The sequence below is a fragment of the Pan paniscus genome, chromosome 9 (assembly GCF_029289425.2).
Source record: "Pan paniscus chromosome 9, NHGRI_mPanPan1-v2.0_pri, whole genome shotgun sequence".
NCBI lineage: Eukaryota > Metazoa > Chordata > Mammalia > Primates > Hominidae > Pan > Pan paniscus.
The window spans coordinates 111,187,967-111,208,727 of record NC_073258.2 but is presented as its reverse complement, the minus strand read 5'-3'; the positions used below and the strand labels follow the sequence as shown (position 1 = coordinate 111,208,727).

General features: G+C 37.5%; 1 protein-coding gene across 2 annotated transcripts in view; it reads right to left on the bottom strand.

Annotated features, from left to right (window-relative positions):
* Positions 1-960: 960 nt before the first annotated feature.
* Positions 961-20,761, bottom strand: part of FDX1 (ferredoxin 1) — a 36,900-nt gene continuing 17,099 nt past the window's right edge. The window contains exons 3-4 of one of the 2 annotated variants that reach the window (XM_034933640.3): positions 7,420-7,549; positions 961-2,103 (exon numbers count right to left, since the gene is read on the bottom strand). In XM_034933640.3, the coding sequence (XP_034789531.3) occupies positions 1,989-2,103; positions 7,420-7,549 (245 nt within the window). In that variant the 3' untranslated portion in view covers positions 961-1,988. Of the gene's footprint in view, positions 2,104-7,419; positions 7,550-14,954; positions 19,683-20,761 lie in introns of those variants that run through there. The other variant, XM_034933641.3, reaches the window with a different exon arrangement.

Sequence of the window (20,761 nt, the reverse complement as noted above, 5' to 3'; positions counted from 1 at the left end):
TAAAAGGATAATCATTTTGCCCTCTTGCTGTCACTCGCATTCTCTTGCCCTTCCACCATGTAATGATGCAGCAAGAAAGCCGTCACCAGATGCCAAGCAGATGCTGGTACCATGCTCTTGGACCTCCCAGCCTCCAGAACCATGATCCAGATAAATCTCTTTTCTTTATAAATTACCCAGTCTGTGGTATTCTATTATAGCAACAGAAAATTAAGACAAGCACTCTCCACATAGAAAGCATTCAATAGTTATGGCCAAGCACGGTGGCTCACATCTGTAATCCCAGCATTTTGGGAGGCTGAGGTGGGTGGATCACTTGAGCTCAAAAGTTCAAGACCAGCCTGGGCAACATGGTAAAACCTTGTCCCTAGAAAAAATACAAAAATTAGCCAGGCATGGTGGTCCGTGCCTGTAGTACCAGCTACTTGGGAGGCTGAGGCCCGAGAATCCCTTGAAACTGGGAGGCAGAAGTTGCAGTGAGCCGAGATCATACTATTGCACTCTGGCCTGAGTGACAGAGTAAGACCCTGTCCCGCCCTCCCCCCCCCAAAAAAAACCTACTCAATAGTTATTAAGCATCAAATGATACTTCGAGTTCTTCCTAGTCACTTTTAACATATGAATTAGTTTAAAATCTTATTTTGCAGAACTAGTCAGTTTAGTTCAAGCAAATTATCTGCATATACATACATATTTTACATTTTCCTAATAAAAGGTGAATTCCCTGATGGCATTCCTTGTCTTGTTCACCCCTGTGTCCCCAATGGGCATAACACAATGCTATATGTCAAGCATTGTACTAGACAAATATTTATATAAATGATCAAGCTGCAATAATACACATGAAGCTAACTCAATTGTCTTATAACCTCTTTCTACTAATTTGTTCTGCTCTTCCTCACAATTTGTCCAAGTTAGTTGATGTTTTATTATATTTCCAAAGACCATACTGTGTACCCCTTTGTTAACTTTTACGAATTTATTTATAGTAAAGATAAGGATACGAATGTCTTCCACACATACGTGGTAATCTGTGGTGCTCACCACTCCCTCCCTCCTGGGACTGACACACTGCAGCCCACGCTGCTCACCCTGCAGCCCCATCCTTGCATGAGAGAATGGCGCCACCTGGGGCTTTGCGACGTGTCAGTCTGCTCATTCCCTTCTTCAGCTCAGGACAGAGAAACACAATTCATTCATAAGGTTTCCACTCTGTTATAGGCAGAGATTTATAAATCAGCATTATTTTTCAAAGAGTACAAAGTTAAACCATTCTGCTTAGAAAAGAATAAACACATCCAATCATTTTTCCTCTAGTTTAGTCAAAACAGAGATCAAACTTCTTTGATAGCATTATAATGTCTACGTTCAGACTTAGACTTCAGAATCAAAATTTTGAAATATTTATTTATAAGGTTAATAACTATCTTTGAAGTTAAGCAGTTTACTGAGCAATTAAATATTTTTGTCCATACACATTCAGATTTAACTACTACTATAAATAAAATAGTCATAATTTCTCCAGTTTCAGTCTGAACACATACCTTATAGTAATAAGACACAGGTTCTAGTACAGATTTTCTAATTAGTGGTATGGCTCTAAACAAGCCAGGTTAGATCTCTGCCTTCACCCACATCAAACAGGAATAATAATGTATTTCCTTAACCTATCTTCCAGGTAAACAGATGAGATTATATGAAAACATTTTGCTAAAATCGCTAAACAAACATAAGAAAAAAAATATGTAAGGTTTTTCTATCACATTAACTATTTTTTAATATTTGATTGACATTTTTGTAATATAACCAAAATAAAAATTGCATACTTTCAAGAATGACAAAATTCAGTAGTTATGCAAGGTGAATTAAAATAGTAAAGCTAGTCATAATACGAAGTCCACTCATCCATGTTCTCATTTAATCACTTTAAGAAATAATAATTATAAAAATAGGTAAAATTCCATGAAAATATTCCTATTTGTTCTAGTTCAGGAGGTCTTGCCCACATCAATGGATTGTCTGGCATCGGCCACTGTTTCAGGCACTCGAACAGTCATATTGTCCATAGATTTTGTCAAACAGATTTGGCAGCCCAACCGTGATCTGTATGGAAAAGGGGGAAGGTATGGTTTAGTATTACGTATATATATTCACAAGGCAATGCAGTTGTTTAAGATAGTCTTTATGTTTTCTTACCCAAAGCAGTCAGGGAACTTATTAACCTTTTAAATTTCCTTTATGTCAAAACAGATATAACCAACCCTGTCAACTAGAGAGTAACAAAAGGTAAATATGAATACAATAAACTTGGTGTACCAAAGCTTCACTTTACCCTTTGGTTCCTATTATCTATTAACTGTTTCACCAGACCACTACTTTTTGGTCAAAGAGCTGACAAGCAAGGAAACAATCAGAAGGCACAATGGTGGAGAACTGAGGTTATTAGCAAGGCCAAGAAAATGATTAATCAATTCCTAGATAATTAAAACCACACAGACTGTAAAAGAAAGCTACACTTTTTAAAGCCTTTAAAAGAAGAAATCTGGAATAAATACATAGACTTAAGTCATCAATTATAAGAGCATATTTTTTCTCAAATTTTTACCACCTCTGAAAATCAAGAAGCATCTTAAAATCAATGGAATCTTACAATCACTGCTACACTGTCAGGTAATGGTCATGTCACAGCTACAGATTTGGTGACAATATTCATACAGGGGTCTCTTCAACTTAGTTATGCAAAGTATGTAAGTACCACATGTCAAATTTACCTACTTTTCAAAATAGTCTAAAAAGACCACAAAATGAAAATGAAGAATAATACAGAAAGAAAGCAGGGTGTAAATTTGGAATGAATAAATATTTGTCATTTTAAGAATGACTATAATTTCTTTTTTTTTTTTGCAGATTACTAATTTTATTTTGTGTTTATTTTCCTTCTTTTTTTTTTTTTTTTTTTTTTAAGACAGGGTCTGGCTCTGTCACCCAGGCTGGAGTGCACTGGCATGATTTCAGCTCACTGTAACCTCTACCTCCCAGGCCCTGGTGATCCTCCCACCTCAGCCTCCTAAGTAGCGGGGACTACAGGCATGCACCACCATGCTTGAATAATTTTTGTATTTTTTGTAGAGACAAGGTTTCACCATGTTGCTTAGGCTGGTCTCAACCTCCTGGGCTCAAGTGATCTATCCGCCTCAGCCTCCCAAAGTGTTGGGATAACAGGCATGAGCCACCACACTCAGCCATTTTCTTTTCTTAGCAGTGATATATAATTCAAATCTATGTCTAGATAAGTCTAAATAACTCTTTCAATATTCAGAAAATATGTTAAGTGATAACACTGTGCCATATTTGAATTAGCAGTGCTTTTATCTTCCTTAGTGGCATATAAAAAGAAATGTTAATCTTACAATTGACATGTCTTCAATTTGATGAAATCTGATATTCAGGTCTTGGTTTTATTAATGTATTCATGAAGCATTTATTGAGCACCTAAAGGCACAATATTAAATGTCAATGAGGAAGAGCAAATCAACTCCACACTTTCTTATTGAACACCTCTTATTTTCTGGGCACTGGGATGCACTAAAGAGACAGCATCAGAGTTACAGCCAAAGAGACCAGCAGTGCAGAATCCAGCACTTAATATACCATGTTCACAGGCAACTTGCTTAACCTCACCAAATGGTAGTTTCCTAACCTAATCTTCAAGATGAGCAGGAGTATTCCTCACAGGACTGCTGTGAGGATTGGTTGCTAATGCCAGTATTAATGAGTAAACTTTCAATCAAAGGGATGAGATGAGACACATTCAGATAGTTAACATGTGAGACTGTGGCAAATGCCACCGAGGGAGAAAGCCAAATGGCTCTGAGAGGTCTAAGAAGAAAGCCCTTACTTCTGGCCATACAAGGTGTTGTCCACAACGGGCTTTGGAGGATAGGTAGGATTTACTATTTAGTACAAGATAAAGGAGAAAAGTATGTGAGGCAAAGGCAACACAATGCAAAGAAGCTCAAGTCACATTTAAGGCAAGATGGGTGTTTTAGCTTGGTTGCTGCACAGCGTAAACAAGGACAAGGGGAATGATGGGCCAGAAAAGCGGCCAGAGCCACAGGCAGCTGTGAATGTCAGTTAAGGGGCCTGTGTTTCTCTGGTGAGCAAGGAGGAACCACCAGGAAGTTTTGGAGTAAAGGAGTATGCTTAACCATGAGAAATACTGATTACTAATAGAAAAAAATCCCCTCTACCAAGAGTTCTTTATTTGTAGAATTGGAAACAGCCTTCACAATACTCAATTATGCATTAAGCTCTGTCTGCAAGAGAGAAAAAGTGGCAAGCCAATTTGGACAAATTCATTAAGACAGCAGGGAGCTCTAGAGAGTCTGTTGGTTACTTTTGGTATTCATATACAGATAGCAAGATGATGCTTGTCTTCAAGGAACGGTTACTTTAGTAAGGGAAACAGAGATGGAAATAGTTATCAGTGAAACATGGCAGGGTACCACAAGTGTGGTGACAGAAGAACAATAAATCTGTTATGGGAACACAGAAAGAGACGGAACAAAAAGCTCCTGCTCAGTCTAGAGAATAAGATAGTGGCGCTCTGTGGCTAGTTTCTCGCTCTCCTACTTCTTCTACCTCCTTAAACATCTCTGGCTCCAAGATCCACCAGTACAGACAGTGTCTCATACTTCTAGAGAAGGAGACAGACAACAAGGCTCCCCTGATTTCACATTTTGAGTCCCACAACATTTTGACATTTCTGCAAACGTGGAAGGTATTTTCTCCAGTCACTCTTGCCACATATCCCTGATGGTGAAAATATACTGGGTATTAGGTTTACTTTAGTTCTAGGGTTTGGTTTTCAACTCAGAGAAGCAGCTTGAAATAGTAAAAGACTAAAGGCTTTGGGGCTCAACACAGCTGGATTTAAATCAGGGGTGTTACCCACTACCTGTGCAGCCTTAAGCAAATCCGCGATAACTAAACCTTGTTTCCCAACCTACAACATGGTGATAGTACTGCCTAACCCTGAAGGTTAGAAATAATACTTAAGTGCCTAGGCATTACAGTAAGTTCCCAATAGATAAGTCGATATGATGGTAGTTACAATGCTAACAACTACCACTTAATGAACGCTTTCTCCACCAAGCACTGTTCTGACAGCTTCACATATATTTCCTCATTAACTCCACACAGCAATACTGTGAGGTAGGTACTATTATTATCCTCATCTTACATATAAGGAATCTGAGGCCTCTGTGTAGATTACCCATGCAAACTGGTGGCAGGGAGCAATGACAATCATCCAGTGTAAACTCACAGGTAATTCCTGAATCTCCCTTTCCATCAACTATTAATTCCGCAAGCAGTTAGTGACCTCTATTGTGAATCTGGCAGTGGAGATACAATGGTAAAATAAGACATGGCTGCTCCTTTAATGGGAAAAGGGAGATAGGTAACCAGTATGAAAAAAACAATGAGGCTGTCCATGTATCGTCCATCCATCCATCAACAATCAAGGTTATGGACAACCAATAAAACATTGAAGCCAGGCACGGTGGCTCACGCCTGTAATCCCAGCACTTTGGGAGGCCAACGTGGGCAGATCATGAGGTCAGGAGTTCGAGACAGCCTGGCCAACATGGTGAAACCCCGTCTCTACTAAAAATACAAAAATTAGCGGGGCATGGTGGCAGGCACCTGTAATCCCAGCTACTCGGGAGGCTGAGGCAGGAGAATTGCTTGAACCCGGGAGGCAGAGGTTGCAGTGAGCCAAGATCATGTCACTGCACTCCAGCAAGGGTGACAAAGCAAGACTCTGTCTCAAAAAAAAAAAGAAACGATGGTGTTTTTGCTTAAAAATTAACAACATTTACATAGTATTTAAAGTAAGTATATGAACTAAAAGGCTGAATTTCCTTATTTCTTTTTCTGAAACTTTCTGATACCCTAAAAATAAGTTTACATGTGGTTACTAGCTTTGAGCAAAATTCTTTCCATTCCAAATATGTCAATGTGTTTTGTAAATGCTACCTGTGAAATCCATTATACTCTTTCCCACAAAGTATTTCTACTAAAATGCTGTGTACTTAAGAATACCAGCTATAAAACACCATAAAAGCTATTCCTTGCTCTCTATTGTGTAGCTGTAAAACTTGGAAATTTTATCATCAATACTCTTGCTAGCTTACATTTATTATAGACCTTTTGTATCTAACTGTAGCTCTCCCTTTTCCTTTTCTTTTCAATTAGAATATTATCTATTACAGGCATCTACAAATTGTAACTGTATAAAAGGGCAAGCAGTTAGCTATGATTTAACTGTCTTATTAAGAGACACAATTCTCAGAACCAAACTAATACAGTCATTGCATTTAGTTTCTGCGTTAAGGGGAAAAAAGGAGGTGCTCATAGAGAACACGGCACTGAAGATGTGAGAGGACAGGCAGACAGTAGCCACAATCCACTCTGCTTTGGTGTCCAAAGAGATACTATTTCACCAGTTTCTCTTCCCAGGGTTATCAGTCTCACATCCACCAAGAGGGAAATGAACTATAAAAGGAACAAAATGATTCTTCTTCTCTAAATAAATACAAATGACCTGAAAATGTTTGTGAGGATTAAATGAGGTAGTTTATATTAAAAGTGTATAACAAAATTGTAGCTATATAATACACATGAAATAAAACTATTATTACTATTATCTTTAATTTTTAAAAAATTATTTGTCATTAAGGTCACCAAACTAGAGTTAAACAAAGCCAACCTTAATTAAGCAATATGCCCTCATTATCTTACCCCTTGAAACAGTATATCAGCTAGCTACCTTCATTGACTCCAATCGAAAGACTAGATAATTTTTTAAAAAAATAAGATATCACTTGATGTCACTTGCTACTGTAAATCTCACCACTTTTAAGAGTAACTCTATTAATTAATAACAAGAATAAGCTCTGATTACTTTAAGGTACACTTAGAAAAAGAGCTATTCATTTTAACATAATTACTATTATATATTAAGTTTCTTTAAAAATTCTGTTCTCTCTAATAGGTGAAACTTTCCATTATAATTGTGTTCAATTATCAAATATAAAAGCATTAGATTTAACCCCTCCATTCAGTTGTGATACATATTAGTTCCTGGAGTAAAAAGAGACTAAAGAGGAGGTGTTAGGATCTAGAACTTATATTTCCAATTAATTTTTTTTTACTTTTGTAAAATTTCATAAGGTCTAAACTGTAGAACAGTGAAAACAAAGAGAAATGCCACATATCTGATACTCAAAATCTGTGAGTGTTATTTAACCTGGTAGAACACTATTACATTTATGGGTCTGGCCTTACATAGACAACATAATAAAACATCTATGTTCCCAGATTATTATTACAATCGAAGCAGTCCAAAAATCTTACCTGTCTGTTAGTCCATATGCCAGATCGAGCATGTCATTCTCCTCATCAGTGATTGCATCTAACTTCTCATATATGTGATCTTCAAAGATGAGGTGACAGGTTGAACAAGCCAGGGTTCCCTCACATGCACCTGACAAAAGCAACAAACACTGAACATAGTCCCTTCTACATCAGACGATTCAAACCTGGTTCAGTGAAGGCTTCTAAATGTTAGAATCAGCATTAGAATACACAAGTGAGGCCAGGCACAGTGGCTCACACCTGTAATCCCAGCGCTTTAGGAGGCCAAAGCAGGCAGATCACTTGAGGTCAGGAGTTCGTGACCGGCATGGCCAATATGGTGAAATCCCGTCTTTACTAAAATTAAGACAAAAATGAGCCAGGCATGGTGGCACACACTTGTAGTCCCAGCTACTAGGGAAGCTGAGGCAGAAGAAATACTTGAACCCGGGAGGCGGAGGTTACAGTGAGCTGAGGTTACACTCTAGCCGGGGTAACAGAGTAAGACTCTGTCTCAAAAAAAAAAAAAAATACATAAATGAAAGGTGAAAATGAAGAGAATAGGGGCAACAAGCCTCCATCTCCTGCCACATGCGCGCGCACGCACACACATGCATGAGTTTGAAATCCCTCACGTTATATTATTTCACAAAGGTTCTGGCTTGGTGCTGTAAAGGAATACCTATGAAAATATAGTCCTAATAGAGAGCTTACAAGTTAATAAGCTGAGACATGCATACATATAAAAATGTGTGCAATTTTAAACTTACATAGTAATTACTGACATAATAGCGATGAAAGTTATGGTATATAAGAGGAACTAGAAAGCAATCAAACCTATAGCTAAATTAAGTTAAATGTTCTTCCCTCTCAATCTCTCCTTGTAATTTGGACACAATCAAGTCATTTTAAAATAAGTCACTATGGTCTTAAATAATCAGAATATTTATCCTGTTCCATTTTTTAAGTCATTAATTTAACAGTGGTTTACTGAGTACATATCGTACGCCAGACACTGTGATGAGAGAACTAAAACACCACCTTGTCCAACTAAACCAGGACGAATCTGCTCTGTAACATCCCTTTCCTGGTATTACTCAGCCTTCACTTGAAAATCTCCTGACAAAGAAACCGACACCACATAAGTCAGCCAATTTTGCATTTGGCTGGCTTCCACCAAGCTAAAGTCTGCCACTTTGTAACTAGCACCTACTGGTCCAACGCTATCCCATGGAGTTTAATCCTTCTAAAGGATAGCTTTTCATTTATTTGAGATCATTCTTCCTTCTCCCAGCTGAGCATCCCCAGGTCCTTCCACTAGGTCCTTCCACTGTTTCTTACATAACACAGTTCTAAATCCCATCCCTAAGGCCAGTTGGGCTTTTCTTAAAATATGGCATCCAGAACACATTAGTATCCCAGGGGAGGACCTGACAACAGAGGCGTGCAGAATCACAGTCTGCTTAAATCTGACTTTAAAAACAGTGATTCGGGTTTGTTTTTACAGTTTTTTTTAAAGCCACTGTACAATTTCAAAGAATATAGAGTCCTCAGAGTAACTTCAGTTTGATTTATATTCTCTTTTGGTCACTAAATATTATATGAAATATACACAACCACTGTTAACAACTAGTAACCTTCTTAATTTTCCTCTGAATGGATCATTTTAACTAGAGTTGTTCCTTCCTTATAATTTAAGCATTTATTATTTATATTTTACCGTAAGGAAAAAAAAAAACAGGCCGGGCACAGTGGCTCACACCTGTAATCCCAGCACTTCGGGAGGCCGAGGCAGATGGATCACGTGAGGTTCGAGACCGGCCTGGCTAACGTAGTGAAACCCTGTCTCTACTAAAAATACAAAAACTAGCTGGGTGTAGTGGTGCACAACTGTAATCCCAGCTACTCGGGAGGCTGAGGCAGAAGAATCACTTGAACCTGGGAAGCAGAGGATGCAGTGAGCCGAGATTGCCCCACTGCACTACAGCCTGGGCGACAGAGGGAGACTCCATCTCAAAACAAAACAAAACAAAAACAAAAACAAAAAAACACCATTGTGAAGTTTCTCTAAATCTTCACTTTTATTAAATCCAATTCAAAGCAATAATAGAATTATGGGAGAGGGAGACCATATAGTGAAGTTCAGAGTTAGGGGCATGGGCTGTTAGCCAGACTTCCTCCCTTCAACCACAGCTTTCCTTTTTACTAACCCTGTCACCTTGGGCTACTTTACCTTCCATGTCTCAGTTTCCTCAAGAGTAACTATACTAACCTCACATAGTAGTTCCAAGAATTACACATGACTGTATACTTAATATATATGAATATATATACTGGCAACCATGACTGGCAGATAGTATGTACTATGTAAGTGTTGGTAAACATTATTATTATTATCCAAAGTTACAGAAACTCTTAGAGTAATTCAACTTTATTTGTAAACATAAGAGGAATTAAGAATTAAGCCCCAGAAGTTAAAGAAATGGACTAAGGTCATACCACTAGTTAGAGATGAGTTACGACTTCGACTTAAGTTTCCCAATGCTGTAGGCAACTAATAATTATTGTACTGCCATACAATAATGTAAGTTGCCTTACTTATACATTAAATGGAGAGAAAAGGCTCATATGCCAATAAATCCCTCCTGAAAAACAAAGGACATTGCTTTTTGTACCAGTAGCCAGTCGAAATGAAGAGTTACCAACCTGTTCTAGCTGTTCATAGGCTTCAAACTCTCCCCCTCTTCCCTAGGAAGCTTCAGTTCTTTTAACTTTCTCCTAAAGGTATTATTCTATTCTCTTATTTAAATTTTCATGGCTCTTCTCAGGAACCTTGGCAATTATTTCCACATCTTGCTTAAGTTGCTAAGCTCAGCGCTGAAGAGACTATTCTAATAAGAATTTGAAAAATGCTGAATATTTTCAGATTAACTTTTGGTGCCTACACACTAAGTTCCCATTATACATTCTAGTCCCGTATTTATTCTTTAAATGAACACATCACATTCATGATCCCTCACTATTTTATGGTCCTTTTCGAACCTTTTCTGCCATAAAAACTTGCCAACAATTTATCCTTTGTTATTCTTTGGACTAGGAAGAAGTTCAAATATAACAGAAACTATAAGACTCAGAATGAAACCAGCCTATGTGAGAGAGCTAACACTAAACCAGAGAAAGCTAACGGTCAGATTGGGTTAGAACAACTATCACTACAGAAACGATCTGTAGCAAGGGTTTCCAAGACCCCATGGATAGCACTTATGAACTATTCTGTCCTTGCCATGGTCAGGGCTCAAAGAAAAATTAAAAAAATAAAAAAGTAAAAAGAAACTTTCAATCTTGCAAAAATCCATAAGAAGACAGATGAGTAGTTTTCTAGAGTTTGTTTTGAGATTTAACCTATACGGTTTATTAAAAATTAAAGAATTTTAGAGAATATCGGAGACACCTAACCAAAAAGGGTATTTAGGAGGAAAAAAAAAACCCTGCAAAAATAAGGTAAATATTTGGGTATAAAAAAGAGCCTAAAACTGTAAGAAGAACAAGAGGCTATTTAAGAAAAAAAAAAAAAAGTTACTCCTCTTCTGTTTTCTTTATCTCATAAAATATTGCCAATTTCATGATAGCTATGTCCTCCAATTACTAGTTATCTCTTTCAGTGTTCAGTTCTATGAGGTTTTTTGTTTTGTTTTGTTTGTTTGTTTTTTCAGACAGAGTCTTACTCTTGTTGCCTGGACTGGAGTGTAATGGTGCAATCTCGGCTCACGGCAACCTCCGCCTCCCGGGTTCAAGTGATTCTCCTGCCTCAGCCTCCTGGAGTAGCTGGGATTACAGGCATGAGCCACCATGCCTGGCTAATTTTTGTATTTTTAGCAGAGACGGGGTTTCACCATGTTGTCCAGGCTGGTCTCAAACTCCTGACCTCAGGTGATCTGCCTGCCTCAGCCTCCCAAAGTGCTGAGGTTACAGGCGTGAGCCACCGCACCTGGCCAGTTCTATGAGTTTTAATGTATGTATAGACTTGTGTAACCACCACCACACTGAGGGTACAGAGCAGCTTCCTCAGCCTAAAACTTTTAATTCCCTTTTGCTGTTGCTTTGTTGTCACAGTCTACCTCATCCCTAACCCCTGGTAACCACTGATCTGTTCTCTATCACTGTGGTTTAGTCTTTTCCAGAATGTTCATATAAATAGAATCATACAGTGTTTGACTGAAACTGGCTTCTTTCACTCAACACAATGCCTTTGAGATTCATCCAATGTGTTGCATGTATCTATAGTTTGCTCCCTTTCATTGCTAAGAAGCATTCCACTGTTTGAATGTCCCATGGTTTGTTTCCAGTAGGTATCTGGTGGTGTCACATTGTGACTTTCATTCACATTTTCTCCAAGAAATTAAAGGTTTAAAATATTTTTTTTTTTTTTAACTTTGCCTCATTTTTTTCCCAAAGCCACTTGGGAGTATGACATCGCCATTAGTCTCTTGTGCCTCTAGGAGAAACTCTAAACAACACAAAGTCGTTCACACATACAAGTTCAGGTGCAGATGCCCCTCAATCTTTTTATGAGCTTATTTGCCATCTCTAAATTCTCCTTGGTGAAGTGTCTGTTCATATCTTTTGCCCATTTTTTAATTGTGTTGTTTTCTTACTGTTAAGTTTGGAGAGCTTTTTACATAGTCGGGATATAAGTCCTTTCACTGGATATGTGATTTACAAGTATTTTCTCCCAGTCTGTAGTTTGGCTTTTCAGTCCCTTAACAGTGTCTTTGGAAGAACAAAAGTTTTTAATTTTGATGAACTCTAATTTATTTTTCTTATATATAAGAATTTATATATAAATTCTTTTCCAGTCATGTCTAAGAATTCTCTGCCTACCTACCCACAGGTCCTAAAGATTTTTTCTTGTTCTTTCTTTTAGGAGTTTACAGTTCTAAGTTCTACATTTAGATCTAAGTCAATTTTGCATTAATGTTTTTATAAGATGTGAGGTTTAGGTTGATGCACCTTTTTTTCCCACATGAATATCCAACTGATTCAACATCATTTGTTGAAAAGAATACCCTTTCTTCACTAATTGCTTTGCACCTTTGTCAAAAACCAGTTGGCCATTGCCAAGAGGTGGAAACAACCCAAATATCTCTCAAGTGATAAAGAGATAAAGAAAATGTGGTATACGTAAGTGAGAACATGTGGTATTTGGTTTTCTGTTTCTGCATTAGTTTGCTGAGGATAATGGCTTCCAGCTCCATCCATGTCCCTCCAAAGGACATGATCTTGTTCCTTCTATGGCTGCATAGTATTCCATGGTGTATATGTACATTTTCTTTATCCAGCCTATCATTGATTGGCATTTGGGTTGATTCTATGTCTTCGCTATTGCGAATAGTGCTACAATGAACATATACGTGCATGTATCTTTATAACAGAATGATTTATATTCCTTTGGGTATATATCCAGTAATGAGATTGCTGGGTCAAATTGTATTTCCAGTTCTAAATCTTGGAGGAATCACCACACTGTTTTCCACAATGGTTGAACTAATTTACATTCCCACCAACAGTGTAAAAGTGTTCATATTTCTCTGTAACCTCACCACATCTGTTGTTTCTTGACTTTTTAATAATCACCATTCTGACTGGCATGAGACCTTGTCTCTTTAAAAAAGTAGAAGAAAAGCAGCAGCAGCTACAATTACAAGCGTTAGAAGGTGCAATGCATTTTATCCCAAAAAACAAGCTACAAATGGTGATTAAGTCAGTTGTGAAGAAATAGGTTCTGTGTGTTGGCTCAAAAATTTAGCCAACATTATTTTTTATGGGAAAACAAATTCCAAATAACAAGCAGCTGATCTGAAAATAGATTATGGAAACAAAAGCTATTCACAAAATGGGGAGCTTTTTTTTTTTTTTTGGCTTTTCATATACACAGAGAACCCTACAAAATAAACAGTGGAAGATAATCTATAAAACTATAAAAGAATAAAGGATATAAAAGTAACAAACAACAACTACAAGGCTAAAACTTGCAGCTGATCACAATATGGGTATACTAATATATGATGTATATGAAGGAATGAGGTGCAAAAATTATATAACTTATTATATACACAGCCCCAGAGTAATATTGGTGGCTGTCAGCTTTTAGTGTCTTTATAAGTGGTTGGCTATATAAAAGTAAATGAATAGGGAAAATGTGTATGTCTATGTGTATACATGTATGTACATGTGTATATATACATGGATATACACATATATGTAAACACAAAGTGATCATGTTTTATGAGAAACGCATTCTCAAAGATTTTGAAAATTGTACAAGTCTCATATTTCAAGAATTATTTTCTCAAAGAAACAAAATAGAAAAGTGGATTCCTAAAGTTTAAAAATCTAAAATCCTCAAACATTTTTGTTTTAAAATATACTTAAGTAGAACAAACGTTTGAAGTAAAATTCTTTTCATTACTATGTCCACCTTTCAAATAACCAAAAATACATCATGTCTTACAGCAGTCCCAGGCCACAGGCCACACAGCAGGTGAGCAGAGGGCAAGCGAGGGAAGCTTCATCTGTATTTACAACTGCTCCCCATCGCTCACATTACCGTCTGAGCTCCACCTCTGTCAGATAAGCAGCTGCATTAGATTCTCATAGGATGAGAACCCTACTGTGAACTGTGCATGTGGGGGATCTAGGGTGCACCCTCCTTATGAGAATCTAATGCCTGATGATCTGTTACTGTCTCCCATCACCTCCAGATGGGACCTAGATCTAGTTGCAGGAAAACAAACTCAGGGCTTCCCACTGATTCTACCTTATGATGAGTTGTATAATTATTTCATTATATGATACAGTGTAATAATAATAGAAATAAAGTGCACAATAAATGTAATGCACTTGAATCATCCCAAATCCATCCCTACCCCAACCTTGCCCATGGAAAATTTGTCTTCCACAAAACCAGTCCCTAGTGCCAAAAAGGTTGGGGGCCACTGCCTTAGAAAATACAACAGTAGTTACCAGCAGATGGGAGTGGGGGTAAGGAAATGAAATGAGCATGTGCTGTTCGAAGGCTACAAAGTTTCAGTTAGGAGGAATTTGTGTTTAAGATCTCTAGCACAGGCCAAGCACAGTGGCTCATGCCTGTAATCCCAGTACTTTGGGAGGCCAAGGCAGGCAAACTATTTGAGGTCAGGTATTTGAGACCAGCCTGGCCAACATGGTGAAACCCCATCTTTACTAAAAATACAAAAATTAGCCGGGTGTGGTGGTGCTCACCTATAATCCCAGCTATTAGGAAGGCTGAGGCACAAGAATCACTTCAACCCAGGAGGTGGAGGCTACAGTGAGCCAACATCATGCCACTGCACTCCAGCCTGAGTGACAGAGTGAGACTCTGTCTCAAAATATTATAAAAAATTAATTTTAAAAAATCTATAGCAACAGCATGGTGACTACAGTTAATAATAATGTATTGTGTATTTCAAAAGTTACCAACAGTAAATTTCAGATGTCTCATCACAAAAAATAAGTGAGGTGAAGGATATGTTTATTAGCTTAAGTTAATCATTCCACATTGTATACATGTATCAAAACATCACACTGTACCTACCCCATAAATACAATTATGATCTGTCAATTAAAATTAATAATAATAACATACTTCATGCCTTAGCACAGATAATAACCTGATTTAGGAACACCTTACAGCAACACTGATATTAGCCCCTGGTGCTAGCATTTTAGCCACCATCCTGGCTTGGTTATACAACAATTTTCATGAACTTAAAAGTATATACATTTTAGTACTGCTTTGATTTTGTTTACATACTGGCTAACAATTCAGAGTGCTTTCTCCTAAATTAACAGTAGTATGTATCACGACAGGTTTTTGGCTTTCTTCCTAACATTTTGTTCTATCTAACCTCTATTCCAAAATAACTCATTTTCAGATACATTTTTCAGTATTAGCACTTAATGCTTGGCTGAAACTGATACAGGCTTTAAAAATGATTTTAAATTATAACCACAGTTTAAAATATCATCACCATAATCAAGAAAATCATACAGATATTCAGATGTCTATAAACAGCATGGTTCACATGGTGCTGACAAAGGATGGCAGGGGTTTGTTTATTAGCTAAAATGGTCCATCTTTAGCTGCAGTAACAAATGTAAAATTTACAACTCACACAGCCTGCCAGCTTAAAATTATAGGATTCCTGACAACAGTTTTGGTTTTCACAATGCTTCTGATTTTGCTAGAGTAAGAATCTCAATACTGTTAATCTGCACAATTTCAAATATATGCTTATAAAATGACATGAAGAATAGTAAAGCATGCTTACTAATTTCAAGGTTGGTGAACTCATGAACCAAGTTTTGTTTTTTTAAAACAGGAATAATGATAGTAAGTACTTGGGCAAATCCTCAGAAGTTGTAGCTGTGAAATTAATTCCTAGAGAAAGTCAGATCTCTGCAGACTGCTGCTCCTTTCCTTTCATGTAACTTGAGTGTTTGCCAACGGGAAAAGACGTTTTGTGTGTGTGCATCTCACATTAAGATCATTTTGTATTATCTACTACGATGCTGACAATACAACTGCCTGCCCCGACACCTAACCCCTTTCCCAAACAAAAATCTAGAGGATGGTTGTGTGGGAATATTATATATTAGAAACGGAAATTATGTGTAAACATAAAATCTAATTTTCTAGATTAAAGATTGATCTAGCGTAGTCAGAAATACATTATATCAATAGGGACTCAAGCATGAGGGGAATAAATATAAACTTATACAAACACAATCAGGATCTTCCAATTTGTATAATTTCCCTCAAAACAGACACATGAAGAAAATAGGTAATACTGCAGAAAAAAAATGTCTTGAGAGTAAACTAGGTAAGTTGAATCTCGGGTGTGTAACTGCCCCCTAGTGACAGAATATTATGATACACTCTGAAAACAGGTACCTGCATCATCCAAAAGATCTATATTAATATAAAAGTTGGCAATGAGAATGTTTATAAGTTTGAACTGTTTCCAAAATTTATGACTGTCCCTTTTTATTCATGTGTTCACTTATTACTTCATTTCATATACAATGAGGAATTAAACAGGAATGACTTTATCCCTCATCGCAGTCTATTGGGAAAGATACACAAGAAATACATAATCACTAAACTGTGACAAATACTATAAAACAAGTGAACAAGATGCTGAGAAGGAGAATAATGGGTTCAGGGTAACAAGAGAACCACTACTTTGGACTGGGTGGCTGGGCAAAGCCTCGCTAAGGAAGTACATAAATTGAGATTTGATAGATGAAAAGCTAAATTTTGGGGATGGGAGAGAGAGGGATGTGTCTCAGGGAGAGGGTAAAGTATATACAAAGTCTCAAAGGTAGGAATTTTGGGTGAGTTCAAGCTCTTGAGAAAAGGCCAGTATCACCAAAGTGAGACAAAGAACAATGAGAAAAAAACAAAAAAGAGGAAGAGTGGCAGATGGGGCCAGATAATGCAGAGCCCTTTACGGCTGGGAATACAGATTTTATCCTATGTGCAAAGGAAGACACTCATGGTTTTTTGTTTGTTTGTTTGAAGGAGTCTCACTTTGCTGCCAGACTGGAGTACAGTGGTGCAATCTCGGCTCACTGCAACATCCGACTCCCTGGTTCGAGGAATTCTCCTGCCTCAGCCTCCCAAGTAGCTGGGATTACAGACATGCACCACCATGCCCAGCTGGGTTTTTTTTTTTTTTTTTGTATTTTTAGTAGAGACGGGGTTTCATTATGTTGGCCAGGATGGTCTCGATCTCTTGACCTCGTGATCCGCCCATCTCGGTTTTTTTTTTTTTTCAAGATGGAGTCTTACTCTGTAACCCAGGCTGGAGTGCAATGGTGCAATCTCGGCTCACTGCACCCTCTGACTCCTGGGTTAAAGCAATTCTCCTGCCTTGGCCTCCCCAAGTAGCTGAAATTACAGGTGCGTGCCACCACACCTGGCTAATTTTTGTATTTTTAGTAGAGACGGGTTTTCACCATGTTGCCCAGGCTGGTCTCAAACTCGTGACCTTGTGATCCGCCCACCTAGGCCTCCCAAAGTGCTGTGATTACAGGCGTCAGCCACTGTGCCTGGCCCACTCATGGCTTTTAATCAGGGGACTGACATGTCTGATTTCTGTTAGGACAAATTACCTGGCTGTTAAACTCCAGAGCAGAAGCAGGTTAGCACAGCTCCAGGCGCCCAGTGGCTGGCCAGCCCCTCGTGCCGACTGTAGGGATGGAGCCAACAGGACATGCTGGAGGCGAATCTTGGGGGCACAACTGGCAGGAGGTGCCGATGGACTGGATGTCAGGTTGGGAAGAAAGAGGAAGGAATGGTGCTCTACGGTTTCAGGTTCGAGCAGCCGGGTGGTGCTCATTACTGAGGTAGGAAAGACTCGAGGAAGGACAGGTTTCATCAGGAGGAAAAAAGGCAAAAGCTGTTTTAAATATGTTAGATTTCCAAGAAGTGATGTAAAGCAAGAAGTTAGATCTGTAAATCAGGGCTCAGAGGAGAGGTCTGAGCTAAGGATGTAAATTTAAGAGTTTACCAATATCTAGAAAGGATTTAAGGTCACAGAACGGATGAGATCACCCAGGGTGAAACTGTAAAGAAACTAAGTACTTCGGTCAGCCATGTTTGGAGTACGGTGTTCATCTGTATGACTTATGACAAATTCAGTGTTTAGATGGGCTCCTGCATTCAGCCTTAGGAATTAATGAAACAGCTGCCCCCATAATGTTGTGGTAATAAGCTCTTCTTTATAATGATAACATTGCACCCTTCCTGATTTCATTTCTCTCATCTTTATTCTAGAAAGAAGCTTAGGCTTAACTCTGTCTTTGGTGAATCTAGTTTAGCTTACTTATCTCAAGCTTATGTTTAAATACAAAGATTTGTGGACATGTCAGGATACTTGATCTTTAAAGCTTTTCTTCTGAGTCTGAATATGCGAATTTCTATGATACCAGCAGAATTTTTAAATTTACATTAAATTTTCTATATTTCTTGGGTATTCGGAAAAAAGATTATTTCAGTGCTTATCTCTGTGTGATGATATGAAGTGATAAATTCTTTTTAAATGTATTTTTAAAATTTGCTATAATGAACAATGAATCTGTATTAATACCTATGGTAACAATATTAGCTAATATTTATTTAGGACTTGCTTGGATTTACTCATTGGATCTTTACAGCAACTTTATGAGGTAGATATTAATACTATCCCCGCTTTACAGATGAAAAGATGAGTTATAAGTAGGTTAGATACCCAACCCAAGGTCACAAAGCTGAAAAAGGGATACAGCTGGGAAAGAAGCCCAGGCAGGACATTCTTCCATTCCAACCAATGACTTTCAGAAAAAACTTTATTTAACTGTGACTCACAGTACAAATTTCATTTTACATCATGACCCAGTACATATATACTTGTAAAATAGCTAAATAAACATTTCCTAAGATAATACCCTTGCAAAAGGTGGTATGTTTTTATATGTTCTGTTCTTTTTGATTTCTTTAAAATGCTAGTTGGGAGTGACTAAATTGATTTCATGACCTTGTAATAGTTGTCACCTGCGGTTTAAAAAAACTGTACTGTAATATATAGTCACAAATGATGAAGAAAAAAATACTTTTAAAAACTTAAAAGAATACTTTCAAGTATTAAGATCATAATACTTATGTTTTAATTTAGAAGAAATTAATATAAAGCAATCCACACAAATTATTTACACAAAAAGCATTTTACACTACTTTGAGAATATGTAACTTCATGTAAAATAGCAGTTGGAAGCCATTTAAATAAATGTTTAAAATTTTCATCTTCACAATTTTTATCAAATAGGACATTTAAAGAGCTTTTGCTAACCTATAAAAATAAACAATACCTCATCAGAAAAATAAGCAAATAATACTGCCCAAAGCAATTTACAGATTCAACACTATTCCTATCAAACTACCAACATCATTTTTCACAGAATTATAAAAAAACTATTCTAAAATTCATATAGAATTGATGCAGGGTAGACAGGCCCCAAAATTGGGGCTTAGCCCAGGAAGGTTCTTAGCTTTGCCCAGGAAACGATTCAGGGCAGGTCGGTCGTGTTAAATAGCAACTTTCATTGAAGCAGCAGCATACAGCAGCAGCAGAAGTAGGACTCCTTGTGGAGCACGGCTATCCCATAGGCAGTGTGCCCAGAGGAGCAGCTCAGAGGTTGTTCTGCAAATATATATATACACATATATATATACATGTATATATATACATATATACATATATATACACATATACACATATATACATATATACATATATACACACATATATACGTATATACACATATATACGTATATATACATATGTATATACATACGTATGTGTACATACATATATACATACGTATGTATACATACATATATACGTACGTATATACATACATATGTGTGTGTGTATATATACATATATATGTATATATACACACACACACACACACATATATTTTCTTTTTTTTTTTTGAGACAGTCTTGCTCAGTCACCCAGGGTGGAATACAGAGGCACAATCTCAGCTCACTGCAACCTCCGCCTCCCAAGTAGCTGGGACTACAAGTGTATGCCACCACACCTGGCTAATTTTTGTATTTTTAGTAGAGATGGGGTTTCACCATGTTGGCCAGGCTAGTCTCAAACTCCTGACCTCAAGTGATCTGCCTGCCTTGGCCTCCCAAAGTGCCAGGATTACAGGCATGAGCCAATGCGCCCGGACAGCACTTACTCTTTTTAAGAGACTCTGTATTCAATAATGGTGCTGGGATGCCTGGCTAGCCATAGGCAGAAGTCTCAATTTGGACTCCCTACCTTTCACCATATACAAAAATTAACCCAAAATGGATCAAAGATTTAAATGTAAGACCTCAAACTATAAAAAAGACAATCAAGGAAATACTCTTCTAGACACTGGATTGGCAAAGGATTTTTGGCTAAGTCTCCAAAAGCAATTGCAACAAAAGCAAAAATTGGTAAGTGGGATCTAATTAAACAAAGAGCTTCTAGACAGCAAAAAAAACTATCAACAAAGTAAACAGACAACCTACAGAGTGGGAGAAAATATTCACCAACTATGCATCTAACAAAGGTCTAATATCCAGAATCTATAGGGAACTTAAATCAACAAGCAAAAAACAACATCATTAAAAAAATAGGCAAAGGACATGAACAGACACTTCTCAAAAAAAGCCATACAAGCAGCCAACAAACATGAAAAAAATGCTCCACATCACTAATCATCAGAGAAACGCAAA